Source organism: Gymnoscopelus microlampas (genome assembly GCF_963454915.1).
Source record: "Gymnoscopelus microlampas genome assembly, chromosome: 6".
In the NCBI taxonomy this organism is placed as follows: domain Eukaryota; kingdom Metazoa; phylum Chordata; class Actinopteri; order Myctophiformes; family Myctophidae; genus Gymnoscopelus; species Gymnoscopelus microlampas.
In genome coordinates this window covers 24,670,365-24,682,684 of record NC_139943.1, presented here as the reverse complement: position 1 = coordinate 24,682,684, position 12,320 = coordinate 24,670,365, and the positions used below count along the sequence as shown (strand labels likewise).

Genomic DNA, 12,320 nt, shown 5'->3' with positions numbered 1-12,320 from the left:
CACTCACCAACCATTTGTATGGTATTTATCTAATATTGCTACTTTCAGGTAGAAACCTCCATATTTCAACTTTTAGTTTTTCCGTAAATCAATGACCTACTTCGTTTCTGCGTTAAAATAGCCAATCGACAAGTTCTGCTATTTTTTCTACCTGGAGGCTGAACCCTTGAGGGTCAAACGTGCCAATAGAAAAACAGCCCTTTAGTGACATAGTAAAAATATACCCTCCCCCTCATTATCATAACACAACAGGTGTTGGGCATGAGGAGGAGGAGGGACTAGGACAGGTGGGTGGTGCTAAGGTGGTGGAGGAGGTGCTAAGGTGAGAACCAGGTATACTTAATAAACTGGAGGCGTGTCCACATAAAAACATAATTTTAACAATTTCTGTACATTTTTTTGAAAATCTTCCTCCTAGTATAACCATAATACCTGATTGCGAACGCGGAAGGAGGCGCGGCGACCAAGTGGAGCATACTATGACACTCGGCTCGGCTTGTGTGTCTGTCTGTCTGTGTGCAGTATGTGTGCAGCCGCGCCCCCATGTCACTCACGCTCTCATTGGCTGCCCCCATGTGAGTCACGCTCTCATTGCCTGCATGCACTACAGTGTGGCTGAAATTCGCCTGTGCCCCTGGGTGACTAATTACACACATCTACAAGCATCTACACGAGTTCATCTATTGGGATATCTAAGAATTCCATGTCATTTGTGCATATTTCAGGCCGGATGGCAAGTAATTGCTCATTCCTTTCTATTCTTCTTATTGTTATTTTCGAGCTGCGTTCTCGCGTCTTACTTGTGATTATGTTTTGGGGGGGGGGGGGGGGGGGGGGATCACTGAAAATCTGTCCGTGGGCTTAACAAATGAAATGTATTAAGAGCTTGTGACTATACTGTACATAAAAACTACAGGTTATTTTGTCAAATTCCTGAAAAGTAACAGTTTTGAGCATACAAGGTTTGCACCCATCAGCGACAATACGTATAATTACAAGTTTTTGTCATTGATGATGGTGGTACTGTACATATTATGAGACACCATGATTTATGAATGACCAATACTTCATCGCAGTCAGGTGGAAACCTTGTAAGTCCAAAACAGTTACTTTTCAGGAAATGGAAAAAAGGCTAAAAACGGCTCCAATGTAGTTATTATTCAGTCACAAGGTCTTGTTCATACTTTTCATTGGTGCAATATTTATGAAACCCACAGACTTAACCACTTTCACTTTCAAATGTTTGTAAAATAGCAAAAATAGCAGATCTAAAAGCTAACAAAGCGTCACATCACGGCGTGTTGTGAGCTTGTAGATCGTCTATTTTCGCTATTTTGCATGACGCTCTTGCATGATGAAGTAGGGCATTCATTCATGAAAAAAAAAACTAAAAAGTTGAAATATGGAGATACAAAGGTTTCTGTCCGACATCAACGACTTGCGAATATCTATTTCCGTTTTTAACCGCTGCTAACCAAACCACCCACTTCAGCGAAGAAGAGTGGACTACTCACCATCATCTGCAATTCCACTTTTCCACTTTTCAATTCCACTTTAATCCATTAAGACAGGGAACGTATCTGTGTCATTTTATAGATTTCTTTGGCTATTCAAAAAATAGCAGATCTAAAAGCTCATAGCGTGGTACTCTGCTGCGCTATGAGCTTGTAGATCTGCTATTTTTGGAGAAATTAATCCAGAAAATGTGTGCAAATCTTTGAATATATAAAAATGTTTTACTCAAATCTTTGCTTCTGGTGGGGGTCCCGGGAACAACATATTTTTAGATGGGGGGGTCGGCGGATAAATAAATATAATTTTGGGGGGTGGGACATGAAAAAAGTTTGAGAAACACTGATATTATAGCAACATAAGTCAAATAAAAATAAAAGCTGTTAGGATTTAGAATTTTGTATAGAATCCCCAGAAGCAAAGATAAGAGTTAAAAAAACATATATTCAAAGATTTGCACAAATTTGCAGATATACAGGCACAAATGTGCTATTTTTGAATAGCCAAAGAAATAAAAATGACACAGATGAGTTCCCGGATTGAATGGGTTAATTGTTTGGGACACAGAATCTATACACCATTGTGGGAGAAGAGAACAAACCTAATTGCCAGACTCTCAATCCTCTCATGCAAATCTGCATGTAGCTTGAACTCAGATGAACTGCAATAGTTGCCTTGATCACCTCTCATTCTCTGGTTCTGGCAATGATGTGTCAAATATGCCTTTATATTTTGTTTCCTCATTATAATTAAGCTACTCGCCGGTGGGTAATTTTACTGTCACGCTAGCTGGGCATGTGTACTAAAATGGCAGAGAAGTCATCATACAGGGAAGATCATCATACAGCAATCAAAGAAAAAAATAAATAGAGGGGTGTTTGTGAACATGTTGGCTGGCTTCCAAGGACCACACTGGTTTAAAGCAATTAGCAACCTCAGAATAAACTCTAATAAACTATGGCAGTGGTTCTCACACATTTTCATGTCAGGGACCCTCAAATTGATACATATCAGGCGGCGGACCCCCATCTGAAAATATTTCGTGCCAGGGACCCCCATAACAGATGTGTTGTATAAATGTTTCAAAATTATTAAAATTAAAGTTTTTCAAGATCTACAAGCTTGTAGGTCAGCTATTTTCAACATTTTTGGGGGGAAGTAAAACATAGGTTAAAGTGGTTAAACTCATTTTGAAGCTTAACACATTTTGCTGGGGACCCACTGGACCCCCCCCCCCAGTTTGAGAACCACTGAACTAGGGACCCTACCTTAACTGTCCTGTCATTTTGTGTTTTCACTAGAGACAACCAACCATGTCACGTCAAATGGCCGTCACTTTTGTCTTGTGCTAAGTAATCGATTTCAAAGCTGTCAAAGCTGCCTCTGTGATTCCAAGGACATTGACAGTTGCTAAATTATGGGGATTCTTTGTATGCATGATTTATCAGAACAGCATAGCAAATCTCCATTTTTACGCTCTCTCACTGAAGTAAAAATTGGCATGCATTTATATGTGCACAGACTAGGGCTGGGCAATATATCAATATTATATCAATATTGTGATATGAAATGGGATTTTGGATATCATAATATTGCGATATGACAAGCGTTGTCTTTTCCTAGTTTTAATCACGTATGTCTTATTTCAAAAATAGCAAAAACAGACGAGGTACAAGCTCACAACCTGTCAAGATGCGACGTGTTGTGAGCTTGCAATTTCCACAATTTTTGAAAAAGTGAAAAAAAAGAAAATGTATATTATAGTCAAAATACGAGATTATTGAGGTATTTGGTCAAAGTATCGTGATTTATTATTTTGTCCATATCACCCAGGCCCAGCCCTACTGTAGCACACAGTATCTTTCCTGATGCAGGAATGGATACAGCATGAAATGAACCCTTACACTCACCATCCAACGTTGAACTCCACATGGGCATCAAACAGAGCAACCACAGGGGCAGACGATGCCCTCCATCCACTGACACGGGATCTGATCAAACCTTCCTGCTTATCATGGCGCACCAGCTTGATGAAATCTGGACCATGCTGGCTGTTGGTCTCTGCCACGAAGCTCTGAAGGTGCTCCTTTAGCTCCGCTAGGGACATGGGGACAGACAGACATTTACAGTCAATGGACAGACGTACTGATGTACCGACCAACGTATTGAAGACTCTTAAAGCATTTATTATCAAATACAAAGTAAAATCCAGAGTGTTCAAAAATGGACCTGTAACAGTTAAATTAACACTCTGGATTTTGCAGTGTAGACAATTTCTCTGCTCCATAAGACAGGAAAAAGGGGTGCATGAGTGCAAGTGAGTGTCCATGTGTGTCTGTACAGAATGTTAGCGGAACTGTACACTACAGTGATAAGCTGCATCTGCGGTATTATTCTGTATTCATCCATGAGACATCCTTTTAGACTGATATCCTGCGGCACATACTAGTACACACATAACAGTATATGGAATAAACCAATGTTTAGAGTTTGTGCTTCTATCATAACAAATAAGAATAAACTAAAGCATTCAATTGAAGACTGAGGAAGTTATTGAAGTAATGGTGGAATCCAGTGAAGTAATAAGCTTTCGTTGAGTCACAGACACAAAAATACACACAACACTAATTGGCTGCCCACAATGGACTCTACTTTCTGACTAAGCCTGCAGGCTGCAGTATGACTTTAATGATCTTTACCATCAGCCATCTCTCTGCATCCTCTAACAAGACACAGTTTACAGCTCACTGGATAGAAGCCTGGCAACTTTAAACAGTGTTAGTATAAACAGCATAGTATGGGATTTACCCTAAAGCTAAAGCAAAAGATGGAATCATTAAATCAAGCAGACCTTGAATGTTACAGTTGCACTTGATTTTGTTTTACCCTACCCTGTTTACTGTTTAGTTATCCCAGCAACACAGAAATGTTGCTTCAGATAAAATGCACTATCCCCCCAAAATATGTTAACATTTTTGGCCTCACAAGACTAGCGAGTGGAACTAGCCAATCAGGTGCAAGCTCTTCTTCAAGCTTATGGGATCTATACTATTAGCCAATTACAACACTCCAGTCCCTCTGGCTCGGTACTACTTGGTGGAGGCTCCAGAATAAAATGCCAACTCATCAACTATACATTTTTCAGTGAATCCCGTAGACCTTAGTCACACCAACATTCTTCTTGTTAATTAGTTTTGGGTGAAATTTAAAGATATCACTATGTCCGAGCAATCACCAGTGAAAAGCATGCAAAGCTCATTCCATTTGCCAACCAAAATAGCTTGACACCGCGATAGAAACAGTTTCATGCCAAGCCGGTACGTTAACGCTACTGTAGTTCCGTCACAAAAATTGAGCTTTGTATGGACAAGCCCCGGCGGACGTATGTTGAGTTCCACTATCGGATCATTTTAGTACATCTCTAGACTATGAATTGTCCTTTTTACACAGCGGTAAGACAAATTCCATACCACTACAGCCCATTGTCCAGTTTTGTCTCCATACAGCCTGTCACTCTGGTTGCACTGTAATGATGTAATGAGAGTCCTTTATTATTATCCCTGCTCTCCATTACCCTGTGCCTTTTCATACAGTACATGCGCACAACACCAAAACAATGTCATCACATGCCCCAGGTAGACAGAAAGATGGAGGGAGTTATGGCATGCCTCCTGGCAGAGCTTTGTGCTCTACAGAGCGCACCTTTCTAAATTTGTTTAATTTGTTTCAGGAATGCTAGATCAGCACTCATGTTCTTAGAAGGTTCGTACATTTTCATAATCATAGCCTGTGCTGTCACTTGTTATAAATTGCTATTGTGATGGCACATGGAGTGAATAAGACTCTTTTCCCTCTTTTGTCTTAATATTCGCTTAATTGACTATCGTTTGTCAAAATTACACAGCTGACAATCAATAAACAACAGCAATGATCTTGCACTGATGTTGAGTTATGTGTCCTCAGTTATCATAGCAGGGAAGGGAATTGTTATTCAAGGTAAAGCAGCAGTATTAAATCAAATTTCCTCCGTAATTGTTGAAGAGTGCGATGAATTGTATTATTATTTGAGTGGAAATATTAAGTCTATTCATCATACTGGTTGCTCTGCTAATCAGCATGCAGCACTGGGCAGCTACCATAACTAAACTAACTGATATATTATAGAGGAACAGAGGAGCAGTGAGAGACCCATAAAATCTGCAGGCGACAGTAACTGAGGCATATTTCTCATGATGGTAATTATATTGGCAGCAGTGATAAATGTTCCATACTACGTAACAACTTCTAAAGTTGGTACTCTCAAGTTAAACCAAATTCTTGGATTATGTGCCATTATGCCTCTCAACAAGTTTTAAAACCCCATGTGCCCACTCCCCAGATGTCTTCATCTGCTGCACTGTGCTAAGTGTAATATAAAATAAATAGAATATAACATGTAGTTATTCTTCTAAACTACGTCTCTGTCAGTGTTTTATTACAGTCTATATCTGGTTATGTGTAGCCTCTCTCAAGACAGATTCAGAGCTCTGCAGCTGAATCTTTGGGCAACTCCCATTACAACGTGTAGAGATGTTGTTATTAGGAAAGAAAACAAAGGAGCAGAACGAGGGCTGAACGAGAGTAAACGGGCCGACATCCGATCTCTACAAGGGGAATTGGGAGGTGCCCCAGAGGCAAATAAAAACATTTCTTATATATATATTTTGCCGATGGGTTCCCAGATTGTGTGTAGCATTACTCTACAAAGCTGTTTCGCTTCAAATCATCAAAGGGTTTTCATTCAAATTAAATTGAATTGAATTACAGTCATGAACTTCCTCATTACTTTATCAGTGCTTTCTGATTCGTCAGTGTGTGCTTTGTGACTCTGTGGATTGTTAACACAGAGATAGAGCTGGGGACATATTAATCTACTATATGGCCATGGTGGCATCAAAGTTATCATGGTTATAGTCTGACACAACGTTTTCAAATTCAAACGGTAAACGGATATCCAGTTTTCCTCAATTGCTAAAAAAGGGCAGATAAGGGCATGTAACAACATTTCCACTGCCAGGAGGAATACAGTATCTTCTAATTCATTACTGGTCTTGGTTTAGAGCTTAAGATTATGAACAGAGTGAATAAAACTCACTGATTCTCTGCCTTTCCCCTCTCTATACACTGAATGAGGTATTTACGTATTAAGGTATTATGAGAACATAATGCTGTGATTGAGGTTTGCGAGGGTGTTTGTGAGGGTGTCCTGCATACCACTGTGGCCACTGGGGTTGAAATGGCTTGGTGGGGCGCTCCAACAAACACAATTGACCGTGTTCGCAGGTTGGTTCGGGATCGGGGGCGATCTCCGTCACTGCACTAGCGATCGTTCGGCAGAGAGCAGAACTGGGGAAGTATAGCATGTTCCTTCGCATGTGTTCGCACCCTTCTGGTGAACCTCCTCACTGTCAGGTGAAAAGAAGCGGCTGGGCACATCATCATGTGTACCGGAGGTTGTCAACACCCTCCCCAACACCAACGTGCGGGGGTTAGAAGTGACAGGGACTGTACACATGGGGGAGAATTGGCATAACTACATTAAAAAAGGGAAAAAGGTTGAGGTTTGTGGTTCTTACGGCTGTTACTGTGGTCATCCACCAGTATAATCTCTTTGAGCAGATGGGAGGGTGTCCTCTGGATAGCTGTGTGTATGGAACGCAGCAACACCGACAGAGCTTCGTTGACAAAGATGAAGATAACACTGAGCTGAGGAAGGTCTGATGAATAGGACATATTTCTGCACCTGCAGAGGGGGAGAGACACACATAGAAACTGAACTAGACCTCTCAGCATCTAACGCTGGCATAGCAGTGAATTTTACTTTACCTATCAAGAACCTTTCACCAGGAAAAAGCTTGTTTTTAAATAATGCACTGTATCTATTTTTGATCACTTCAAAATAGACCTGTCGTATGGTTAACTAACCCGTCCGGTCGAAAGTCTGGGATAGACCGGGTGAGAGAGATTCGGTCACTAAGATAGCCATTGTAACCATAGTAACGGAACTTCCTGAGAGCAACCCTGCGGCTCTCTGGGCCAAGGTCGCGACCCCAGCGGTCAAACAGGGAGGAGGCGGGGTCAGATTGGGACGAGGTCGCTGTATCCTCGCCATCTTTCAGAGGGCTCTCTGTGGAGAGAGAAAGAAAGAAGAAAACGAGAAAGAAGAATGAGCGGAGACAGAGCGGAGGTGGAATTAAATAACAAATACAACTTTATTTGTACAGCACTTTTCAAAAACAAGTTTACAAAGTGCTTCACAGACATAAAAATAACAGACAAGCAAAGTATGAAGAAAAGAAAGAAAGCGTTTCAATCAAACAATAAGGACATCGTAGAGGCAATAAAAATACATTTAAGAATGAACACAGAGTCTAGTTGCCCATTCCTCTATCTTAAAAGCCATTTTATATAGTCTTTAAAAGAGTTTTATACGTGGCCCCTGAGGTAGCCTGTCTAACTTCCAATGGAAGTTTATTCCACAAGTGTGGAGCCCTGGCGGGAAATGCTGTATTGCCTTCTGTTACAAGCCTTGTCCTGGGGACCTTGAGTAATAGCTTGCCTGCAGATCGAAGATTGCAGGGAGGGGTGTAAGGGGTCAGAAGGTCAGAAATGTGGGCAGGTGCAAGATTTAACAATACAATTTTAAAATCAGTTCTGAACGCCACAGGAAGCCAGTGCAGTGAGGCCAGAGCAGGGGTAATGTGGTCGTATTTTCTGGTTCTTGTGAGACCCCTAGGGGTCTATTAGATGTGTGTGGTGGTGGGAATATAATAAAAGTCTAACCTTTGGGTTATCTCTCCAACAGCAAAAAACTAAATGATTGTGGGGCCAAACGGCAAGACGATTTTTACTTTCCTCACTGTGACCAAGCGCTCAAGGTGCATTCACATGGGATGTGACGTAAGGTTTTTGAATTCACTGTTAGTCATAGTAAAGATGAGACATCAAGCAATATTTTGCTTCTATGTCTGAAGCGACACGAATCACATAAGTTGAAGATGTTCAACTAAAGCAAGTTCTTGCCAAAGCGAACAGAGCAACATCCAATATAGAACCCAGTTGGAGAAGTAGTTTTTTGTTGCTGTGTGTGGATTTCCTGGGCTATATGGTAAAACACTGGTGAATGGACTAGTGAGTAGGGATGCCACCGATTATTCGAATTTTAGAATATTCGTTACAGTCTCCATAATCGAAAATGATTTTTAAAATTCGATTTTAATAAAAAAAAAAAAAAAAAAATTATTAAAAAAAATATATTTTTTTTTACTTTTTACTTTTTTTTTTTTTTACTTTTTACTTTTGTATGCCTTAGTTTCAATCAAAATATATGCTAATACTAATATTATAGTCTTAATAATTGTAAATGGCCACAGTTTCAGAGCGTTTCACTGTTTCAGCCCAGCCCAAACATGAACTCTGCAGCCGCACTGAGGCCCCTGCTGGAAAGCATCCCAGCCCAAACATTAACGTAACTAATAATTGGGCCGCGCAACCCAGAAATGACCGTGATAATGCTAAAACAGGAGCAGAGAAAAAAAAAAAAAAAAAAAAATGTTTTTTTTTTTTTTTTTTGAAAAATATTTTTCAAAAAACGGCGCCGTCGAATAATCGAAAAATATTCGCCAGGGCTGTCCGAATTTCGAATTGGCTGAAGGTCAGATTGTGGCATCCCTACTAGTGAGAGAGAGAATTGTCTGTCACCGGTAGGCACACGGTGCTTGCTTGTTGTACCATGCTTAACAAACACACTGGTCATACACACACCACCATGACCAAATTCATAGAATGTCAGTTGAATAAAGCGACACAGCTCCAACAATTCAAGCGACACGATTACTTTTATCGTGTCCGCTGTGAATGCAAGGTGTGTGCTGTCTGTTATCAAGGCATCACATAAAATAATAATTTCAGCTGCCGAGGAATATGACAAAATACAAATAGGATGTGACAAATGTCATTGTTATCATGAATAGCTTGTACTGACAATCACCATTCTATTTCTGCAGAGGTGGAGAGAATATGCTCCAATATGCCCTCAGTAACAATTTGGTTTATCTGCATTGTAATTCACTGAAGCTGAAAACTAGGAGGAGCCGAAACCCAAGACTTTTACTCAAAATATCCATGAATCTTGAATAAAAGAATGTTGAATCTTGGAGGGAGCATGACAATGAGTATCAACAACATGCTTGAGGCCTGTACAGAACAAAAGTATTTGCTAACATGAAAAAGCCTAGTTGCTAATGTCATATCCGCAAATTATAATGTGCTCATGGATTGATTAAAAAACAAACAACAAAAATAGACCAAGTGGCTTCACCTCACTGTCATTACACCAGATGTTTGGGAAACCAAACATTGACTACTCATCCAAAGGGGAATCCTCTCAGGCCAAGGGACGGGTAACAGGCAGGGCTACTCTGCTGCACCAGGTTGATGTTCCCATGTGACCAAACGCCTTGTGAGCTTGTGGATAGGCTCAATTTGGTACGCAATTCTGACACAGTATCCTATATTAAAATTGGCTAATGGGAGGGCGGGCGTGCCGGCCCGTGCGGCCACGTCACTCTGACTGAGACATAACCATAAACAAACCCGATACGCCCATATATAGGCAGGACCACGGCCACGTCACTCTGACTCAGACATACTGTAACCATAAACAAACCCGATACGCCCATATATAGGCAGGACCACGGCCACGTCACTCTGACTCAGACATACTGTAACCATAAACAAACCCTATATGCCCATATATAGGCAGGACCACGGCCACGTCACTCTGACTGAGACATAACCATAAACAAACCCTATACGCCCATATTTAGGCAGGACAATGGCCACTCACTATGACTCAGATATAACCATAAACATACCGGATCTCCATATATGCGGGCATTGTCCAGAACTGCCGACCGATATGTCCATATATAGGCAACCGATACGCCCATATATGGGCATACCAATATATGGGCATACACTGATGACATCAGGGATCTCCATACATGAGCACAAAAGGGAGAGAGAGTCACATCTTTCAATGTTTCAAATCTAGTTTACTACATTTCCCAATAATAAGCAGCCTGAAAGCTACTTTGGGTGGTTTACTTGGATAACAATTTAAGTGCATTGTCAGGCATCACATGTATGAAGAGATATGTATTCTTACCCATTACTTGGTCCCACATCAAGTCTAGAGGTCTGAGAGCATAATGAATGGTGAAAGAAGACATTTGGTGAATGCTTTTATGCAAAGCTCAAGTGTATATAATTTATTTTTAGCTTTTAGATCCCAGATGGGCTGAAACCCATTGCAGTGAGTGCTTGTGCAGACTCTAGCCATGTCATTTCTCATGAGGTGAAAGGACAGATGCATTGTACTGGAAGTGTCAGATATCCCTATGGTTTTCCTGATGTTACTACTGAGGGTTTTGTTCTGTCCTGCACTGCACCGTGCCCGACATGTTTCATAACACACTGAAGCCAACCCAGATACTTGCCCAGCACAGCTCTAGGGGAAACTGTACCTATGTAGTGGGGTGACTGGCAAGTCAGGGTAAATTAGGGGGAAGAGGCACACACGTACGCGCGCGCGCACAGTCAGCCACCTAGCATGATGTTATGATGGCAAACAGTGTAACGATGTCCTGTAGCGGCCTACTGGCCTTGTTCCTTGGCTCTTTGTGAGTGTCTACTCAACTATAAATGTGAAGGAATGCAGCTGTACCCCTGCTGGCTGTGGGCTTGAGAGTCACACACCATTGTTGTTATTGTCTATCTCCCGCCATCGACTGCAACACCATGCGCGCATGACATCATCTACTCTACTGCAGCGGGGTTACAGACACAACACTACAGCGCATTCATCATAGTCAATGTACCTATCACAATACAGGGGTAATGATTCAATATGTGATTTGTATTAATCAAACATTTTGTCAAACTGTCTTAGTGCAAAGAACACACCTCCACTTGCATGACATCTGAATAAAAATATGTTTTTATGCAAACAGAACAGTGGGAAATGCCTTTGAATTCATTACAGTCCCTGTAACATCCAACTAATATACATACAGTAGCACTGCTAATACTAAAAGTAATGATAAATAATTCATTAAAAATCCTTAACATGGTGCTCATTTGTATCGATATTTTCTTGCAACTCTACCCTGGACCTAATGAAAACCAATGTTAACCCGTTAAAACCAGGAAAGCATCTGTGTCATTTTAGATTTTTGCTTTGGCTATTCAAAAATAGCAGATATACAAGCTCACAGCGCGTCACTTCGTGCCGCGCTGTGAGCTTGTGCATCTGCTATTTTTGAAAAATAATCTTGAAAGTGTATGGAAAATGTAGGCGTCCATGGCACGAAAAAGTGCCAAGGAAAACGAGAACTACTGATTTAGAAGGCATTTGTAGAATGGGCCTCAGGGCTTAATTAGCCTTGTTCCCAGCCTTTACTCATATGCGAAGAGAAAAGCCTGGTTACGCCCTAATGCAGAGAGTGTCTGTGTAGGGGCAGGACTTCCGCCGTATGTATTTCGCCCGGAAACGATATTCTTCGACCAATCACAACACTTGTTTCATTGGCGGAGAATGTAAACAGATTTGTAAAGCGTCAACGTCATTTCCTTGCGTGGTACTTCCGCCAAATTCCGGTACTTCCGTTTAGACACTCAACCGGCTATGTCTTGCCCAGCGTGGGTCTTAATGGGTTAAGGATGCATACAGGTCCACTGCCTCCCCCTCGGTTGCTCAGACCACAATC

At 41.2% G+C, this 12,320-nt stretch overlaps 1 protein-coding gene across 1 annotated transcript in view; it reads right to left on the bottom strand.

The window, feature by feature from the left end:
• LOC311047226 (polypeptide N-acetylgalactosaminyltransferase 18-like) overlaps positions 1–12,320 on the bottom strand; it is a gene marked incomplete at its 3' end in the record, with an annotated part of 141,736 nt that overhangs the window by 63,582 nt on the left and 65,834 nt on the right. Inside the window, exons 2-4 of the mRNA XM_084059873.1 lie at positions 7,477–7,678; positions 7,128–7,294; positions 3,423–3,609 (exon numbers count right to left, since the gene is read on the bottom strand). Of these exons, the coding sequence (XP_083915999.1) occupies positions 3,423–3,609; positions 7,128–7,294; positions 7,477–7,678 (556 nt within the window). The remainder of the gene's footprint in view (positions 1–3,422; positions 3,610–7,127; positions 7,295–7,476; positions 7,679–12,320) is intronic.